The 21,358-nt window shown below is 39.9% G+C and overlaps 1 protein-coding gene across 3 annotated transcripts in view; it reads left to right on the forward strand.

Moving 5' to 3' along the window:
- The window catches only part of MEMO1 (mediator of cell motility 1), a 274,285-nt gene that overhangs the window by 83,505 nt on the left and 169,422 nt on the right, over positions 1-21,358 (forward strand). For 2 of the 3 annotated variants that reach the window (XM_085612203.1, XM_085612205.1), the window contains exon 3: positions 16,779-16,847. The exons of the other annotated variant lie outside the window; for it this stretch is intronic. In XM_085612203.1, coding sequence (XP_085468329.1) covers positions 16,779-16,847 — 69 coding nt within the window. The remainder of the gene's footprint in view (positions 1-16,778; positions 16,848-21,358) is intronic. 3 annotated transcript variants of the gene reach the window in all.

Below are 21,358 nucleotides of genomic sequence, written 5' to 3' on the forward strand. Positions count from 1 at the left end.
ACTACTGCTCACCAGGGAAGTCTGCTGCTGGTATTCAAAGTGCATGTTTCAGTCTGCATGTCAGAATTTTTTTATGAAATAGAAGAGGATTTGAGAAGTCAAAATGTGCCCTAATTTTTCTTTCTTCTGCACTAATCATAATTTCTATGGCAAAATGAACCCCCTCATTGTGTTCCTTTTGAAATTAAATGTTTTAAGTGTTGCCAGTTTATTTCAATCAAGATGGCTTCAGGTGTGCCATACTTTGTCATAAGTAAGACAGTAAGCACTCTAGCTGTTCTTAAGAACACTCTGGGACATTCTGTCATTGGGCTATATTCAGGCTACATCTGGGTGATATTTGTGCTACATTTGGGCTCTTTTGTCTCTGGTGGCCATCTTGGGAGATTTATTTCTTATGAAGTTTCCTAATTTCCTCATTTACTGCAGTCTCCTCAGTAGGAAATACTTTCAGTTTTTTTACTTGGTTCCATCAAGAAGGCATTCAGATGTGTCACACATTTGCCATAAATTCTGAATGTTAGCACTCTAGTTGCTCATTAGATCACTGTAGTAAAGCTACTGCTCACCAGGGAAGTCTCCTGTTGGTATTCAAAGTGCATGTTTCAGTCTGCATGTCAGAATTTTTTAATGAAATAGAAGAGGATTTGAGAAGTCAAAATGTGCCCTAATTTTTCTTTCTGCAGCACTAATCATACTTACTTTCTATGGCAAAATGAACCCCCTCATTTTGTTCCTTTTTAAATTAAATGTTTTAAGAATTACCACTTTATTCCAACCAAGATGGCTTCAGGTGTGCCATACGTTTGTCATAAGTAAGACTGTTAGCGCTCTAGTTGTTCCTTGGAACGCTCTGGGAAGCTGCAGTAGAACACAAAGGAATCAACTGACATTCTCTGCCCTTGTTGGATGTACATGTTTTACTGAGAATGTCAGACTTCATTCTCACATGACTGAGAAAGATAATGTGAGTTTACAGAAAATATGCTCTCAGTTAGCTTATAGATCACCTTCCAAACCTCTGTGGGAAAAGCATGAGAAAATAGTTTTCTCTCAAACATGATTCATGATATCACAGCAGAAGGCTTTTTCACATGGTAAAATCACCTTAGAACACACCACAATTCCTAAAATTAGTATGGTACCATCAACAAATGATTTATAATGTAACTAAAGTCTTAAAACCTTCTATTAACTGCAATGCTTTTTAATGAGGTGCTATCATGTATATTGGTCCCAAGATGGCTGCCAACACTTCTTGGATGAAGTGCTGACAGCCAATCAGACCTCACGATGAGATGTGTGGTTAGGCTCCGCCCAGATATATACCATTTTACTTTAGATTTTCTCAGGAACTACTGAACGGATTTACACCATTTAAGCAAAAGGCACATGCCTGACCTGAGGACTACCTCTTTGCCAAATTTCAAGTAATTCTGTTCAGCCGTTCGGGCTGTACCTTCGACTAAAGGTCCTATGGGAAAATGCATGGGGAAAACGCGTTTTGGGACCCCCCTTTTTTCTCAGCCCCCGCTTGACGAATCACCCATTAGTTTTGAAAATTTCACGAAGATAAGTCAACCGGCGCCAAAGTTATTCAAAATAGAATTTTCAGATTTCCTATGGGATCTCGGTCCTAACTAGAACTATCTACTGGCGACCGCCAGTAGATAACATATATATATATATATATATATATTCACTGAAAAAACCATAGGTTTCACACATGTTATAGTTAGCTGTAGATTTTACTGATAAAAAACCAATGAAATTCCCCCGTTATAGTTACTGTAGGCAACTATAACTCACGCGACCGCAATCCTCTGCTGGGTGGGGAGTGTGTGGATACTTTTTTTTTTTTTTTTAAATTTTTACCGTACGCGTACGGTAAGCGTAATCGGCGATTTTTCGAAAAAAAAAAAAAAAATTTTTTGGCCTTGTGGGTTGTTTGGGGGCCCGTATATCATTGCTGGGTGATTATTATCTCCATATACTGCCCCTTTACACATTTTTGGGCTTCATTTATGCTGCCCCACTCAGAGTGCGAGAGAGAAAATGGCGGCCGCCGCTTCCTGGTTTCGGCCGATTCGAATGTTTACTAAGATCTAAGAGCCAATCAGAATCGCGCTCGCGCACGTCACCGTACGCGTACGGTAAGCGCACCGTAAGCGCACCGTAAGCTGGCTCAGATATATATATTGATTTAAAGGCTATTTTCTCAGAATCTACTGAACAGATTTACACCAAAGCTACAAAAGGCACTTCCTTGACCTGAGGACTACCTCTCTGCCAAATTTCAAGTAATTCTGTTCAGCCGTTCGGGCTGTAGCTGTGTCTAAACGCGTTTTGGGACCCCCCTTTTATCTCAGCCCCCGCTTGACGAATCCCCCCGAGACTTTCAGGGTAGGAGCGGAGCGTAGCGCCCCACCTATTTTGAAAAATTCGCGAGGATTCGTCGACCGGCGCAAAAGTTATTCAAAATAGAATGTTGCGGATTTCCTATGGAAACGTGGTCCTAACTATAACTACCCACTGGCGACCGCCAGTAGGTAATATATATATATATATATATATATATTCAGTAAAAAAACCATAGGTTTCACACACGTTATAGTTAGGAATTAGCATTTAAAAAACCTTAGAAATTCAGTGAAAAAACCATAGGTTTCACACATGTTATAGTTAGCTGGACATTTTACTCGTAAAAAACCAATGAAATTGCCCCGTTATAGTTAGTTCAGCTAACTATAACTCGCGCGCCCGCAATGCACTGCTGATGACGTCACATATTACATCACTCATGACATGGTCAGTGACATCACTCATGACATCACTGATGACATCTCAAATGACATCACTGATGACATCACTGATGACATCATCCAGTGAATGTGTGTTTTTCTGAAAATTAAATATGTTTTATATATGTATATCTCAAGGTCGATGGAAGAATAAATGGGTATATAAGTGTCTAAATGGATGATTTGTTTTTGAAAAATTGATTGTGTAACTGACTGATTAAGTGTATCTCTCACTTTGTGTATAAGTGGCTGCATGGGTTGGTGAGTAGCTACATGGGTGTCTATATAGGTTATTAGTTGTTTTTTTGAGTATCAGTCTGAGTGTCTGCATGGTACGGTGGGGGGTATTACGTAGTGCATAGATGCATGAATGAGTGACTCACTGTTTGTATGTGTTGAAGACAGCATGTGTGCAGGACTGTATGGGTGGATGAGTGTGTGTATGGGTGTGTTAGTGAGTGAATGACTGTCTCAATAGTGTCTTCAGGAGTAACTACATATGTTTTAAACTAGTATATGTGAGTATTGGTGTATATATGTGAGTATATATGAGAGGGAGAGATTGAAAGAGTTCCTGTATGAATAAGTATGTGTTTCTATAAGTGATTGTTTAAAAGACTAAGTATGTGTAAGTTTCCGTAGAAGTAAGTATGGTGGTGTGTGTATTACTGTATATGCAAGTAAATGTATGTTTTATTCTTTTTTAGCATGAGTGACTATGTGTGTGAGTAACTCTATGGATGAGTGGCATTGTGTAACAGGATGTATAGATGTATGAGTACATATGATGAGTGAGTACATGTATGAGTGACTGTGTAGGACTGTTGGTGAATGAGTGGATGTGTATGTGGATCTTTGAATTACTGAAGAGGTTGTTGTAACTGGTATTGGTATGTCCATTGTTTTGAAATTTTTAGTCTCTATTTTTGAATGTGTGTATCAAAGCTTATATTAAGGTGAGAGGAGGTCTGCCACTCTATCACAAGGATGATGTCATCAGTGATGTCATCAGTGATGTCATTTGAGATGTCATCAGTGATGTCATGAGTGATGTCACTGACCATGTCATGAGTGATGTAATATGTGACGTCATCAGCAGTGCATTGCGGGCGCGCGAGTTATAGTTAGCTGAACTAACTATAACGGGGCAATTTCATTGGTTTTTTACGAGTAAAATGTCCAGCTAACTATAACGTGTGTGAAACCTATGGTTTTTTCACTGAATTTCTAAGGTTTTTTAAATGCTAATTCCTAACTATAACGTGTGTGAAACCTATGGTTTTTTCAGTGAATTTCTAAGGTTTTTTAAATGCTAATTCCTAACTATAACGTGTGTGAAACCCATGTTTTTTTCAGTGAATTTGCAAGGTTTTTTAAATGCTATTTTTTTTTTTTTTTCTTCATTTTTTTCAAACATATTTTTAATTTAATTTTTTACCTTTTATAAAGACTATGCTTAATTTTTTAAAATCATTAAATATTTATTTTATATAAATTTTTTAAAATAAACAAGTAAAATTTATTTCCAGATTTATTTTTTTTTTTTCTTTTTTTTATAGTACGCGTACCGTAAGCTCACGGTAAGCGTACGGTTTACGCAACATCCGTAATCTATCTACGCTGCTTGCGTATAGTTACGTACTTTGCGTAGCGCGCGTAGTGCGCGTGGGACGCGTGCGCGCTTACGCAACACGCGCACGTTACGCGGAAGTGCCGGGAAATGACTGTTATGCGCATGCGCGCAAGCGCGTGTCTTTTTTACGCGCACGCGTACTTTTTGCCGTAAGCGTACCGTAAGCGTACCGTAAGCGTACGGTTGGTCATGTGATCATGAAACACAACTTTTGATTGGTTGAAACTACTTTCAGTTCTAGAACTCTCCTACACCACACCCATTCCCCTCATTTCTGCTTGTGATCCCTTGGGAGAAGGAGCTGGTTTGTCTTTGGGATACGATGGCAGAACAGCAGAGCTCTTCTGAGAGTGAGGCTAGCACCAGCAGCACTGTCTTGAGGCAGAGAGCGAGGAAAGTAAAGCCTTCTTATGTTTGGGATTATTTTACTTTTCCAGAAGGCCAGCAAAAGGTGAATGCACCCTTAGTTACTTGCAAGCTGTGTCAGCGTGTACTTTCTAGAGGTAATCCTGACAGGAAGTATTCCTTTGGGAATCACACCATGATGAGGCACCTCAAGGATGTACACAAAAGGACACATGCTCAACTTTTTGGAGGTAACTCTTCAGAAAGACGAGCCAGTACATCCACAGCAGCTCAGCCTGGACCATCACCTGCAGAGCTTACTCCTTCTTCTGCAGCTCAGGTGAGCCCTTCATCTGTGGGGGGAGAATCTCCTTTTGCTGGCCCTCTGGAAATGAACCCTCGATTTCGGAAGGTTGATATTCATTGCACATTTTGTAAAGCTCTAATTTGTTATAGGGAGACCAGTGTTTCCCTAGTGAATAACAAAATAGATCAGCACATTTGTAGCTTTGAATGATTTTCCCATGGTTCCTTTCCTCTGTCCCTGCATGAACACAACGGTTCTTTTAAGAGCCAACCTTATCTTTCATCTTTTTTTTACATTTTTTTTAAAAAACTTTTTTTTTTTTTTTTACCGTACGCGTACGGTAAGCGTACCTTTTTTTTTATTTTTTAAAAAAAACACTAAAAATCATTTTTCACATTACAAGGTCCTTGAGAGACTACAATTATTACTATTGACTTACCATACTCACTGAAAAAAATATTTATTCATTTGTTTTTTTAAAAAATAGTTTTTTAAATGGTTGTAGTTTACGAAAATTTTCTATATCGATCTGAAAAAAAAGAAAAAAGTATTAATATTTTTAAACCATTTTATAATACAGTACACATATTTACATTTTTTACCAAAAAATATTTTTGCCTTATTTTTGCTGTTTTCAGAATATATTGCATTTCACTATAAATTGTGAAAGCAATTGCATTCATCATTTTACAGCGGGCAAAAAAAAATAACAATCTCAAAGATTGTATTAAAAAAGCCCAGAATCTCTTCTCACTTAAACTTATCATTACAGAAATGCATATTATTCTAAAAAAATATCATCTAAAAACAAAACTTTTTTCAATAAAATACCGTCTGATATTTTTGTTTCAGGAGTATAATCACAATATTATATCTCAAATAACTCTTTTTTTTCAGACCACCACCGTGTGTATTCTCTGTGACTGCCTACACTCCAGCAGGGGCAACCAGCCTTAGTGATGCTGAATGTATTTGCATTACAGACTTAAACCTGAAAACCCCACTCGCTTCTAATTACTGTGCATGACTATACATGGCAAGCACATGGGTGTGTGCTAACCCTCTGCTTCTTCCCCCAAAAATTCGCTCCTCTTTTCCATCTACTGCAACTGTGAAATCACCAGAGCAAGACGCAATAAATTTCTGCCTATAATTCTTCTATGCACACAGAGTCATGTTTTCACATTAGTGCCAAAACGAAATTTCTTTGCCAATTTGAAAGCACACTTACTGCTCTTTTTTTTTTGGGCCAAGTGAAAATCTCTTTTTACACTTTGAAATCACTTTTACAGACTGACACATTCTGAAACCTTTTTTTTAAATTTATTTAAATGCACATGTCCAAGCTGTTTTTTTTTCAGACCACCACCGTGTGTATTCTCTGTGACTGCCTACACTCCAGCAGGGGCAACCAGCCTTAGTGATGCTGAATGTATTTGCATTACAGACTTAAACCTGAAAACCCCACTCGCTTCTAATTACTGTGCATGACTATACATGGCAAGCACATGGGTGTGTGCTAACCCTCTGCTTCTTCCCCCAAAAATTCGCTCCTCTTTTCCATCTACTGCAACTGTGAAATCACCAGAGCAAGACGCAATAAATTTTTGCCTATAATTCTTCTATGCACACAGAGTCATGTTTTCACATTAGTGCCAAAACGAAATTTCTTTGCCAATTTGAAAGCACACTTACTGCTCTTTTTTTTTTGGGCCAAGTGAAAATCTCTTTTTACACTTTGAAATCACTTTTACAGACTGACACATTCTGAAACCTTTTTTTTAAATTTATTTAAATGCACATGTCCAAGCTGTTTTTTTTTCAGACCACCACCGTGTGTATTCTCTGTGACTGCCTACACTCCAGCAGGAGCAACCAGCCTTAGTGATGCTGAATGTATTTGCATTACAGACTTAAACCTGAAAACCCCACTCGCTTCTAATTACTGTGCATGACTATACATGGCAAGCACATGGGTGTGTGCTAAGCCTCTGCTTCTTCCCCCAAAAATTCGCTCCTCTTTTCCATCTACTGCAACTGTGAAATCACCAGAGCAAGACGCAATAAATTTCTGCCTATAATTCTTCTATGGACACAGAGTCATGTTTTCACATTAGTGCCAAAACGAAATTTCTTTGCCAATTTGAAAGCACACTTACTGCTCTTTTTTTTTTCGGGCCAAGTGAAAATCTCTTTTACAGACTGACACATTATGAATCCACCATGTGTAACTACAACAAAAACAATTCCCATTTCTATTATTCATTTCTTAAGTTACCACATACATCCCCTCTCAAACTGTAAACTCACCTTTAAAATTAGTTAGTTGTGAAAGAAATGTGACACTCAAACAGCAGATTATCAGAGCCAGGATCTCTGTTTTGTACACCTCTCTCCTCTCAGCAGAACCAGATAATGGCAAACTTTCCCTCTATTTTTCCACACATATACATGTAAGTTTCAAATCTCAGTGCTTCCCCCTTTTTTTCAAACGTAATGACACATTTCTATTGGTTGAAAACCAACCCTTTTCCAAAAGTACCCTGCCCCCAACTTGACTTCTGCCTAGTACCCTTCCCCCAACTTGACTTCTGCCTGCTACCATAGCAACAGCTCATGGAACACTGCTGTGTGCAGTTAGGTCAGAAGTTCGACACACAATGTTTCAATTCCACAGAGCAAGAGTGCTTGACTTTTCAATCCTAACTGCAAATCCATAGTACTGTTCTTTGGTTACACATTTTTTTGTACCAATACAAAACATGCTTCTATTAATTTTCACATACAGCCTAGTTTTTTTTCTAGAATGGTATGAAACAGCCAATCAGTTCTTTTTGTTTTGTTAAAAATATGTATGCCTCCATTTCCAAACTGTCTTTCTTTTCATATTGCCATTCTACTGAAAGACACCTCCTGAGTGCATCCAGTTCTCCTTTGAAGATGTTCACAGTGTGGATTGTAGGGCACAGCTATGTCTTCTGGAGTGAAAAGTTTGCAGAGAAAACAGATATGGTGAGAGACCTTGCTTTGCCAAATGTAGACATTAAATGGATTGGTCAGAGAGGGTTAAAGTGGCACCAATTGATGCCATTGGTGAAATCCTTCATGCAAATCCAACACCCTGACCTCATAATAGTGCACTGTGGTGGCAATGACCTAGGCACTTTGACTGGGGTAGGTCTGGAAATGCTTATGAAGGACACCTTTGCACAACTGTTTACACTTTTCCCTAAAACTGCCTTTGTGTTTTCCAACATATGCCAAAGGCAAAAATGGAACTGGTCCAATCATTTCTGTCCACAGATTGACAAAGCAAGAAAGCACGTCAACAAATCTGTTTCTGCTTTCCTCCGTGACTATGGTATGGGTGCCATTTACCACAACAACTTGCGTTACGACATGCAAGACATTTATAGAGGAGATGGTGTGCACTTCAATGATGAAGGGAACAGAGTCTTCCTCTTGAACCTTAGACTCTGCATCGGTACTTACTTGTAGGTACCACTAAAAAAATGACTCCATAAACACAACAGCTCTTTTTAGAGCTCCCTAATTTCTAAACTCTTAAATCTGATTTTCATTTATTTATTTTTATTTTTTTTACCGTACGCTTACCGTGAGCTTACCGTACGCGTACCCCGTGATTTTTTTTAAAATCAATAAATGTTTTTTTTGTACTTTTCTGTCCTTCTTTGACCCCCTTACAATTGTTAGGGGGTCTGTAACTCTCCTCATTGCCCCCTTTCCTTGTTTTCACTCTTTTTTTTCAGAGTGAAATACACAAAATGGCGGCCGCCGCTTCCTGGTTTCGGCCGATTCGAATGTTTACTAAGATCTAAGAGCCAATCAGAATCGCGCTCGCGCACGCCACCGTACGCTTACCGTAAGCGTACGGTAAGCGTACCGTAAGCTGGCTCAGATATATATATTGATTTAAAGGCTATTTTCTCAAAATCTACTGAACTGATTTACACCAAACCTACAAAAGGCACTTCCTTGACCTACGGACTACCTCTCTGCCAAATTTCTAGTAATTCTGTTCAGCCGTTCGGGCTGTAGGTCGTTCTAAAGGTCCTATGGAAAAATGCATGGGAAAAACGCGTTTTGGGACCCCCCTTTTATCTCAGCCCCCGCTTGACGGATCCCCCCGAGACTTTCAGGGTAGGAGCGGACCGTAGCGCCCCACCTATTTTGAGAAATTCGCGAGGATTCGTCGACCGGCGCCAAAGTTATTCAAAATAGAATGTTGAGGTTTTCCTATGGAAACGTGGTCCTAACTATAACTACCTACTGGCGACCGCCAGTAGGTAATATATATATATATATATATATATATATATATATATATATATATATATATATAAATATATATATATATATATATATATATATATTAACTTTATCCAGTAATATGGAATAGCTCAGTTTTTTTTTTTTACATTTGGATACAGTTGAACAGCATAGTTTATATCTTCTATAAGCTTATAAGGGTTTTTGTCCGTGCGCGCATGGTGCACGGCTGCGTACGTGTTCCGTGTGCGCATACGTACGTGCTCCACGTGCGCATGCTCCGTACGCGCATGCGTGAGTGCTCCGTGCGTGCATGGTGCGCGCGCGGCAAGTGATGTGATTTAGAAACAACACTTTTCATTGCTTTATAGTAGTTTCAGTTCCAGAAACTTCCAACACCACACCCACTCCCCTCATTATTACTTCTGATTCCCTGGGAAAAGGAGCTGAGCAGCTTTTCCAGTACTCCAGTACTTGAGAATGGCAGAGCAGCAGTCATCTTCTGGGATTGAGCAGGAGACCCTTGTGCCACAGAGACAGCGGAAACAGAAAAACTCTTTTATATGGCAATTTTTCACTTTTCCAGAGGGGTAGAAGAAGGTGAATGCTCCAAAAGTCACCTGCACTCTTTGTGGTGGTGTCTTATCAAGAGGAGATCCTAAAAAGAAATAGGAGAAGGAGCTGAGCAGCTTTTCCAGTACTCCAGTACTTGAGAATGGCAGAGCAGCAGTCATCTTCTGGGATTGAGCAGGAGACCCTTGTGCCACAGAGACAGCGGAAACAGAAAAACTCTTTTATATGGCAATTTTTCACTTTTCCAGAGGGGTAGAAGAAGGTGAATGCTCCAAAAGTCACCTGCACTCTTTGTGGTGGTGTCTTATCAAGAGGAGATCCTAAAAAGAAATACTATTTTATATCTTCACTATGATCAGGCACGTTAGAGATGTACATTCTGTGGCTTATGCTCGAGCTGCTAGAGAAAACCCTCCAGCAGCTCAGCCGAGCACATCCGCAGCAGCTCAGCCGAGCACATCATCGGCAGCTCAGCCGAGCACTTCATCTGCGGCGGCAGCTTCACCTGCTTCTGTTCCTCTGGATATACACCCTCTGTTTAAGAGGGTGCATATACGGTGCAATGCTCTTCTCTCTTATGGGGACACCAGCATTCCCCTAATAGAGAGCAAGATACAGCAGCACACGTGCGGCACCCTATAATTTGTGCCATTTTTTTGTTCCTCTGTCCCTCAATTAACACTTAAATTTGATTTTTAATTCTATTTTTTAATGATTTTTTTTCCCGCCGTGCGCGCACCTCGCGACGGTGCGCGCACGGTGCGCGCACCCCGCGATAAAAAAAAAAAAAAAAAAAGTTTTTTTCACCCTTCATGGTCCTTCAGGGACCCCCTGACAAAAGCTAGGGAGTCAGGAACTCTGTACCCTGCCCCCTTTCCACGTTCTCCACCTTTCTTTTTCACTGTCACACACAAAATGGCAGACAACACTTCCTGATTTCGACCGATTCGAATGTTGACTGACATGTAACCACCAATCAGAATTACGCTCGCGCACGGCACCGTGCGCGCTGGGTGCACGCACGGTGCGCGCCTATAGATATTTATGTACTTTTAACTGCAATTTTCTCAGGAACTACTGAACAGATTGACACCATATATGCAAAAGGCACATCCCTGACCTGAGGACTACCTCTTTGCCAAATTTCAAGTAATTCTGTTCAGCCGTTCGGGCTGTACCTTCGACTAAAGATCCTATGGGAAAATGCATGGGGAAAACGCGTTTTGGGACGCCCCTTTTTTCTCAGCCCCCGCTTGACGAATCACCCCGAGACTTCCAGGGTAGGAGCTGAGCGGAGCGCCCCATTAGTTTTGAAAATTTCGCGAGGATCCTTCAACCGGCGCCAAAGTTATTCAAAATAGAATTTTCAGATTTCCTATGGAAACACGGTCCTAACTATAACTATCTACTGGTGACCGCCAGTAGATAATAAATAAAAAAAAAAAAAAAAAAAAAAAAAAAAAATATATATATATATACAATGCTGTACAAATAGCAAAAAAATGTGTCCATTTCTATCTCGGCGTGGATAGCATTGTGCTAATCCTATGCTTAAAAACTTTGATAGAAAAGTAGACATTTGAGGTGAGCAAATTTAGAGTGTCGCTGGTGTTGAGGGTGCTCAGTACACGAGCTGCCGTCCACCTAAATTTGGGAACTACCCAGAGTTCTCTCCTTCTTTTTTGCATAATTTATGCGTCACACTATGCCTGCAAGGGAATTGTTTTGACTTCTACTGGGTGCTCCCTTGTGTCTGGACAAAGCTAAACCTCTCTGAAGAGCTGTAATGACAGCGAAACACGTGTCGGGGTTGCTTTTATTCATTTCAGGTTGGCTTGGATGGTATTTCATGGTATTTCACCAATCCAAAGCTGTAATACTGTGCCTGGAGTGATAAATGGTTTTTGTCATTTTACAGCTCGGCGTGGATAGCACTGTGCTATCCTATGCTTAAAGACTTTGCTATACAAATGGCAAAAAACGTTGTCCATTTCTATCTCGGCGTGGATAGCATTGTGCTAATCCTATGCTTAAAAACTTTGATAGAAAAGTAGACATTTGAGGTGAGCAAATTTAGAGTGTCGCTGGTGTTGAGGGTGCTCAGTACACGAGCTGCCGTCCACCTAAACTTGGGAACTACCCAGAGTTCTCTCCTTCTTTTTTGCATATATATATATATCAACCACCAACTCCAATCTTCAACAAAAGAAAGGACACCGACACCAACACCAACGACTTCACAGGTTTTAATGATTTCATTCCATTGCTACGCGTTTCGGCATCACCTGCCTTACTCATGCAATGAGAAACGAGTTCAGTGTATGGGTTAAAATACATAAACGTAAAATACAATTAAGGTCACATGGTTTTTTTGCACCAATCACTGGCTGTTAAACATAAAGAAAAGACTTTAGCTTTACATGTGGATTCTCTGAATACATTCTTGAAAGTTGTGTGTTCATTTTTTTGTCTGAAACAAAACTTTATTTAAACAGGTAATATCCAATACCACATATTACTTCATATTTGATATATGTTCTTTCTTTAGGCTATTTGGATACTATTGAGCCAATGTAAACATATATAAGTAAAAGTATATACATATATGCACGTGAAATAAGGACATATTTTTATAAAAAAAGTAAAATTACATCAGAAGTTACTTTTCTAAAAATGTAATCCAAAACCCATCTTCAATATAAACATTTATTTTACAATTATAAAGTGCATAGTGCGTAACCCAATGTTTAAATAAAGTGCAAGTGCGAAAAAGTGCAAAAACCATTTCACGTATCGCATACTGTCAAAGAAAAGCCCAATAGATTTTTGATATACAATCCTGAGCAAGTGCCCAAAATGTTTAGCCTGGAAGGTAACTTTATCATATACCTTTCAAATCACAAAAACTAATTCATAATTCCTCATTTGCCAGTGATAAAATATTAACACATTGTTGTCTTATAACAGTTATTTCCAGCCAGTCACTAATTGCCCACTTGAATATAAAATCTTTCAGACATCTGGAATCTTTTGGGTATCAAATAATTTACTCCATTATTCTTATCATCTTGATAATATTCTCAATTGAAGCTCATAGTTATAACTTTGTTGATGTGTATCTGTTTGTTGCTTCCTTCCAGACTGTTCTCCATTGCTAAGTTTTGTTTCTTTGATACTTATTATAAATAATATCTAAAAGTAAACCAATTCAGGGAATTAGAATGAAAAAAAGCAACATAGTAAGTATCAGTTAAACTAAAACAGTGTCTATTACTCATATATACACAGATATTAAAAATTTCCGTACTCAAATGAGTCGTGATTCTCTGTTGTATCACAAAGGGCTACCGCAAAGATACCAAACTAAATAATTTACTATGTACAAAAAAGTGCAAGTGCTTCTATATACAAGATCTCTTTAATGTTGATATGTAAACCATTCTCTGTGGTAGTATTCCTTCATGACTAAGTATCAGACACATAATTAGTTACTGATTCCCCAAGCCTCAGACCCATGTTTTCGACCAGACTGGCAACATTTATGCACATACTATGGAAACAATAAATGGAATAGTCTCACATTATAACAAAGAATGACCTTAAAAAAAATGTTTTGTTTACAAAGTTCAGTTAAAACACGAACACTAAAATGATCTATTTAAATGAAGATGCGTTATAAATGAACATATAAATCTTCCTCAGAATTTAAACCATGTGGCATCTTTGTGTTGAACAGCATAATATAGCTTGATTCCATTTGCCTCAATTTACGCTCCCTGTTTCCTCCCCTCCGGGATTTAGGAGCCTGGTCTATGGCAAAATAACACAGTTCATTTACATTGCCGTGATGTGTATATATACATGTATGTATGTATGTATGTATATGTGTATATATATATATATGTATATATATATATATATGCATACATACACTCCACAGTTCCCCTTTATGAACAGGAAACACTCGGACACCCAGGTTGCTTGCAGATAGATTTATTCGGCAAGTAGAAAAACGACGCGTTAATAGAAGAGGGACCAAAGCTGCAAATACATAACATATCAACGTCAATTGTGCGGCCACTTTGAAAGGTTCAATATAGTCCTATGGTCGCATCTATTTGCACATATATTTCGTATATATGATAATATTGTCAATTATCCTGGACAGATTACATTTCTCACATAATACATTATTTGATATATCATTACTTTTGTATTCAATTCATTACGGTGGACAAAATCTTGCCCGCATTACAGATTGTGTCTAAAATACTCCGTAATACCATAGTAGCTCCCTACAGCCCTATGAATTCCTCTGGGATGATAATATGATAAATTGTCCATCCCCGCCGATAATAATACACATACTGTCTCTGGCACATTAGTTGGTAAAGCAAATAGCATTCTTATAATAGTCCGGACATTGCTCTTGTTAAATAATAATAGGTTATCAAAAATACATCTCACGGTCATTACCTTGTTGGTTTGTCATTAAGCCCAAGTGGGCAACATTTAGTACAATACATTCAATATCAATGTCCAAATTCTTGTCACAAGTGTCCACAGTTGATTATGCTGTCCATAAATAAATTATTTCTTCATTAAGCTACAATTATTCCAACAATTTGCAACAGGAAGTACCCCCATCTGAAATAAAATTAAAATAAATATATATATATAAAAAAAATTATATAAAAAATCGAAACACTCTTATGCAGACCAATACATTTTCTACAATTAATTATGAAAATGAATTGCCAATTCTTCAATTAGGTTTAGTCCCTTAGGTGCCAGACTCTCCAGATCAACAATGTATCGGGACTCCAATTTTCTAAGTGACAACTCCCGATTCCCACCTCTCACACCCAGATTCACAGTGTCAATTACCACCATGCGGACTAGTGTATTGTCCTGCATGTGTGTCTCATAAAAATGTCGAGCTATAGGGTATTGTTTGTTGTTGTTGTGTATGGCACGCAGATGCTCCAGTACTCTTTTTTTCGCTTGGTGTTTAGTACTGCCAATATACCATTTATTACAGGGACATATCAAGACATAAACACAGTAAGTAGTGTTGCATATATATATATATTACCTACTGGCGGTCGCCAGTAGGTAGTTATAGTTAGGACCCCTTTTCCATAGGAAATCCGCAACATTCTATTTTGAATAACTTTGGCGCCGGTTGACGAATCCTCGCGAATTTCTCAAAATAGGTGGGGCGCTACGCTCCGCTCCTACCCTGAAAGTCTCGGGGGGATTCGTCAAGCGGGGGCTGAGATAAAAGGGGGGTCCCAAAACGCGTTTTTCCCATACATTTTTCCATAGGACCTTTAGACAGGGCTACAGCCCGAACGGCTGAACAGAATTACTAGAAATTTGGCAGAGAGGTAGTCCCTAGGTCAAGGAAGTGCCTTTTGTAGGTTTGGTGTAAATCTGTTCAGTAGATTCTGAGAAAATAGCCTTTAAATCAATATATATATCTGAGCCAGCTTACGGTACGCTTACCGTACGCGTACGGTGGCGTGCGCGAGCGCGATTCTGATTGGCTGTTACATCTAAGTAAACTTTCGAATCGGTCGAAACCAGGAAGCGGCGGCCGCCATTTTCTCTCTCGCACTCTGAGGGGGGGCTGTAAACAAAGGCAAAAAACATATAAAGGGGCTGTTTAGACAGCGCCCATGCACATAGCCATGTTAGTTGAGTCCTCAAAGATCCCCTAAGGGCAAAAACGGTAAATTTTAATTTTTTGAAAATTTCGCCGATTACGCTTACCGTACGCGTACGGTGCGCTTACGCTAAAAATTTTAATAAAAAAAAAAAAACACTCTCTGTGCATGGCGTATTATTGTCATCACTTACAAATTAAATTTAACAGATTACCTATCACAAGGAAGCGCATAATATGTCCTCCATGTGCGCACGGCGTGCCCACCTTGCGTGTACGGCACTAACTGCGTAAAGTGGGCACGCGGTGCGCGAAGCGCACCGCGTGCTCACTGTGCGCGCACGGTGCGCGAAGCGCACCGCGCGCGCACGGAACGAACTGCGTTAAGTGGGCGTGCACGCCACGAATGGCGTAAAGTAACTTAGCATTTAAAAAAACGTACAAATTCACTGAAAAAACCATAGGTTTCACACACGTTATAGTTAGGAATTAGCATTTAAAAAACCTTGCAAATTCACTGAAAAAACCATAGGTTTCACACATGTTATAGTTAGCGGAAATTTTACTGATAAAAAACCAATGAAATTCCCCCGTTATAGTTAGTGCAGGCAACTATAACTCACGCGACCGCAATCTTCTGCTGATGACATATGTGTCTTTATGAAAAAAAAATATTTGTAATATATGTATAGCTAAAAATGTATGGAAGAAGACATGGGCAAATAAGTGTCTAAATACAGTATTCGCATCAGCAGAGGATTGCGGTCGCGTGAGTTATAGTTGCCTGCACTAACTATAACGGGGGAATTTCATTGGTTTTTTATCAGTAAAATTTCCGCTAACTATAACATGTGTGAAACCTATGGTTTTTTCAGTGAATATATATATATATATACACATATATATATATACACATATATATATATACACACACACACTTCGCTGTTGGAATTAGTGCAAAGGTGCACTTGATTCTTATCACAATTCTCACTTTTTGTTGTATCTTAAATGCCCCATTTGCTCTTTGCATTATGTACAATTAATGTTTTTGTAGAGCATTTCTGCTCAAAATGCTGCGGCTGCTAATCATTAAAATGAAAAAGTATACTTTTATTTTAGCGTGCCACCTAAGCTAGCATATGGTTTGTTTTTGTTTTTTAGCCATGCAGGATACACCTATTGCGGGTCGTGTGCTGCCCATGCGTATAAGCAGGTTGATCCGTCAATTACGTAAGTAGCATCTCAGTTGTCTAACTGTGTTACTGCTTGAAAGTAATATAGATAAATGCAGCGCAAGGCTCATTGCATAGTGTTCGCTAAGTTGTTTTTGTCCCACAGCCCTACAGGTTTGATCCGTACAACCAAAGTAGATTTGTTAAATCATTAGCAACAAAAATTACCTTGGGTGTATCTCTTTGCATGAGTAATGGCCAAGTTATTTAACTTGAGTTCATTAATTTTTCAATATTTTATTATTTCTGTAAGGGTGTTCAGATAGCTTTTTCCCCCAGCATAAAGAAATTAAAAAAGTCTGTGTCGGAAAGTGAATGCCTGCAGGTAAATGACATCTCCAATGCTGTTTGCCTTACTGAAGTTGTAATACATTGATACTCCATGAGAGGCAAAATGTAAAAATAATCCAAATTGCATTTGTCTTTGCAAAAGAAACCACCTGAATACCACAAAAAAGGTGAAAACCTATAATCACAAGATGTGTGTGTGGTGGTGTTTTATTTAATTCATCTTGTCATTCTCCATGTGATTATACTTTCAAATAGAACTGCCTAACTGACCGCTGCTTGGTAGGAACCGCAAATCAATATTCACTTTGTCTAGTCTCTGAACTTTCTGACATGTTAATCATAAGAAATGACTCTTCTGAAGTATCTGCATCTTTTCTATCATTTGAAAAGTATTCCGACTCAAAGCATTAAAAAACACATATGTTGCCTCACTTTAAAAATCCCCATGCAACGCAACTTTTGGCAATGCTTAGAAATTTAATATCTTCATTAATTCTTCAAGTGTTCAGAGATTGTTTCAAAATCAGTGCAACTATTAGTAATAATGTTTCACTTATCATTGCTATAGCAGTAGGGGAGTAATTTAGTTTTAGATACATAGCCTTCATTTTCTGACTAGTTTGACTTGTTATTGTTGGCAGACATCAGCCATTGACATCAAGTCAGGTTTTTATGCTGGGTCACTGCTTTGAGAGTGAGTCATGTTGACAGCCCCAGTATTTACTCTGCACAGATAAGTAGGCAAAAAGGGGGTATGCTAAGGGAATCCAGTGTGAGCCTCGAGACCCAATATACAGGAAGCAACTTGAGAAAGGAAGCCCAAATAGTGAAGGAAAGGAGCTGTTCAAGAGTATAGAACAGTTGGCATAATGGTAAATGGAGAAAGTTGGGGGTGAAGAGATATTGAGTTGAAGTAAATGGGTCGTAGCAGAGTAGAAACATTTATTAATTCGAAAAACTACATTTTTGTATTGGTTTTTGCACCATTCCAGGTACCCTACACATTATTATGCCACTGAAAGTTTTGGCCATATATGTCTTGTTGAATGCATGTGTCTGAAGACCATTTTTCTGCATATCTCATACACCTTAGTCTTTATGGCACCATATTCTTTTCAACTATGCTCAAGTATTGATATTAGAGATAAAAAAATTCAAACTGCTGATAGTCTAAACTGTTGCATAATTTATAGAATTCAGTTAACTTATTTATTGTATTCTCCATCTTAGTGCTCAATTCTGTGACTCCCAGAGGGCTGTTGGTTTCCGACTTTGTCAGTATACCTCTGTAGGCCCAGAACAAAGAAGAAAGAACTCCAGCCTCTTGTCAATGGAACAATTCATCCATCTCCTCCATCTCTCCTTACTTACTGCCTACTTCCGAAGGACCTGAGACTAAATGCAACTTTTCCTCCATTCGCTCCTGGGCTTAAATATTGCAGTGGCACAACTCGTCTCACTTCACTTTTATACTGATGAAGGGCAAATCACATGAACAATGGATAAAGCCAGAAGGCCCTATTTCCTGGCTATCCGTCTCTATTGGATCTGACTCTTGACAGGAAGGAGGAGTTACTTTGGCTTTGATCCTGGCAGCTAACACCCTGTCTGACTGCCATTGTGGTCCTTGAATCTATCATGGCGTAACAAGTGTCCCTTGCTACACCTGGCCTCTCCAAAAGGAAGAGACTTTCAGCAGCCTTCAATTAGGCACAAAATGCATTGCATAGAAGACACCAGGACCTTTGCACTTGCCAGAGTGCACTTCGCAATTGGTGCACTCCCATTTTCTTTGGCCACCTTTGCCATGTCTGAGATCTTTGTGAGTGGCTAGAGAGATCCAGGTATTTATTATTGCAAGCAAATCTGGAACTAATCCCCCTCACCCCATCTTGTGGGCTTTTTCAATCTTTCCCAGTAGGGTAAATAAAATATATAAATAAGGTAGCCACCTCACCATCCAGCTTGGGCATGACTAACTTTGCCTTCAGTGAAGGAACTGGGGTATCTGCCGCAGTTTGTTCTTTACTGTAACCAATTAGTTTTTTTAGGCAGCTGCAGTGTTGATAATCCAGGGTTTATCACAATCTCCGAAAACTACATTTGTCTGTTGTGAACTAGATCTGTCATCTGTCTCACCGCACCCTAATACGCAGACTCCACGATGCAGGGATTCAAGACAAGGCCCTCGACTGGATCCGCTCCTTACTCTCCGGCAGAATGCAGTGGGTCAGACTCCCCCCTTTCCTCTCGGACCCTACACCAACCACCTGTGGAGTCCCCGAGGGGTCATCCCTCAGCCCTACGCTCTTTAACGTCTACATGGCTCCGCTCGCCCACATCGTCAGAACTTACGTACTCAACATATGTCATACGCAGACGACACCCAACTCATTCTCTCCCTATCCAACGAACCCAACACCGCCAGACACAATTTTTGAGAATGCATGGAAGCCGTTGCAAAATGGATGCAAAACAGCTGCCTTCAACTAAACGCCAACAAAACAGAAGTACTCATCATAGGCCCACACCCGACGCCTGGAATGACAGCTGGTGGCTCCCTGCCCTCAGAAGTCACCCCCATGGACCACGCACGCAACCTGGGAATCATCCTGGACTCCAAACTCAAAATGGACCGCCAGATCAACGCTGTCTCGTCCTCCTGCTTCCACACCCTCCGCCTCCTAGGCAAGACCTTCAAATGGATCCCCCTCGAACAAAGACACGACTATGGCATAGCACTCTACGCCGGAATATACAAAAACCTCACACGCAAGCTACAGAACATCCAGAACGCCGCCGCAAGACTGGTCCTCAACCTGCCAAGACACTGCCACATCTCCAGCACCTGCGCACACTCCACTGGCTCCCCATCGAAGCTAGAGTCACCTTCAAGATGCTCACCCACACTCACAAGACCCTCCAAGACACCAGACCAGCATACCTGAACAGCCGACTAAAATTCCACGCATCCCGAATGAATAAATGTTTCTATTCTGCTACGACCCTGTGATCAGCCCAGCTCTCCTACGCCGTGGTCCCCCGCACCAGAAATACCAGATCAGGCAGCTGCTCTTCCTTCCTCGCGGCCAGAGCCTGGAACGCCCTCACTCTCCACCTTAGACAGACAACATCTTTCCCCATCTTCACAAGAAACCTCAAAACCTGGCTCTTCAAAAGAACCCTCCTTGATGGACTGGAACCTGCAAAACCTCCCTCCCCCAGCGCCTTGAGACCCTCACGGGTGAGTAGTAGCGCTTAACAAACACATGATTGATTGAATGATTTCCTGATTGAGAACTCCAGTCCTTCTAGAAGTTTAATCACCATTTGTACAGTAAGTCATGCTATTTTTCCAGCATAAAAATGTTGTATAATTAAGTAATCGCCTCCGTTCTCTGCTAGCTAGACAACCACTGGATGGAGGAGTTCTGGAAAACACTTGAGGGACTGCAGGATCAGCGCCTGCATGAAGAACTAGAGGAACCTTAGGTGGTGTATCAACAAAAAAACAAGGGGGAGGTAGAAGAAAATTACAAAAGGTGCTCATCCTTCTTTGTAGGTTGAAATTTTAAAGAATGGAAAAATAGGGCGACCCCATTGTGTTTAGTGGTAGTGGAGGATTTATTCATCACAGGGTAGGTCCTGTGGCATAATCTATGCTCTTCATTGCGTCTGAGGTGCGTCTATTGCAGTGCTACCATGTTGTGACGTTGATCAAGTGGATATTTACACAGTTTATGGCTCTTTGCAGGAGAGTTAAGGCCTTTAACATTCCAAGCGAGTATGGTAAATACGAAGGCCAGTGAAAGGGTGTATTAGCATAAGTATCTAGGTGTGTACCTTGGTGTGGGTCCTCTCCTCTCTTAGCTCCCTTTTCGCAACAATGTTTGTGTTGTACACATTACAGGTCATTCCCCTGTCCCTTAAGTAACCAACATTTCCCGTGTACCAACAAACTGTTACCCTCCAACCGCGCAACAATAATAAAGGAGAGACTTAGGCTCACAAAACGTATTTGCTCAGTAGAGAAATCCATCTAATCAGGCGTATAGTTCAGTATCCACTAATGCAATCTAACTTTTATTAATTATACCCAAGGCATAGTGTATAGCAACAGTAACATAACTCCATCTGAAAGTTAGGTTAGACTTCTGGTGAGCAATGCCCACACCACCAGACCGTTCGCCCTTTGTATTAAAGACAACAGTTGAATCT

The sequence above is a fragment of the Triturus cristatus genome, chromosome 6, assembly GCF_964204655.1.
Source record: "Triturus cristatus chromosome 6, aTriCri1.1, whole genome shotgun sequence".
Lineage (NCBI taxonomy): Eukaryota > Metazoa > Chordata > Amphibia > Caudata > Salamandridae > Triturus > Triturus cristatus.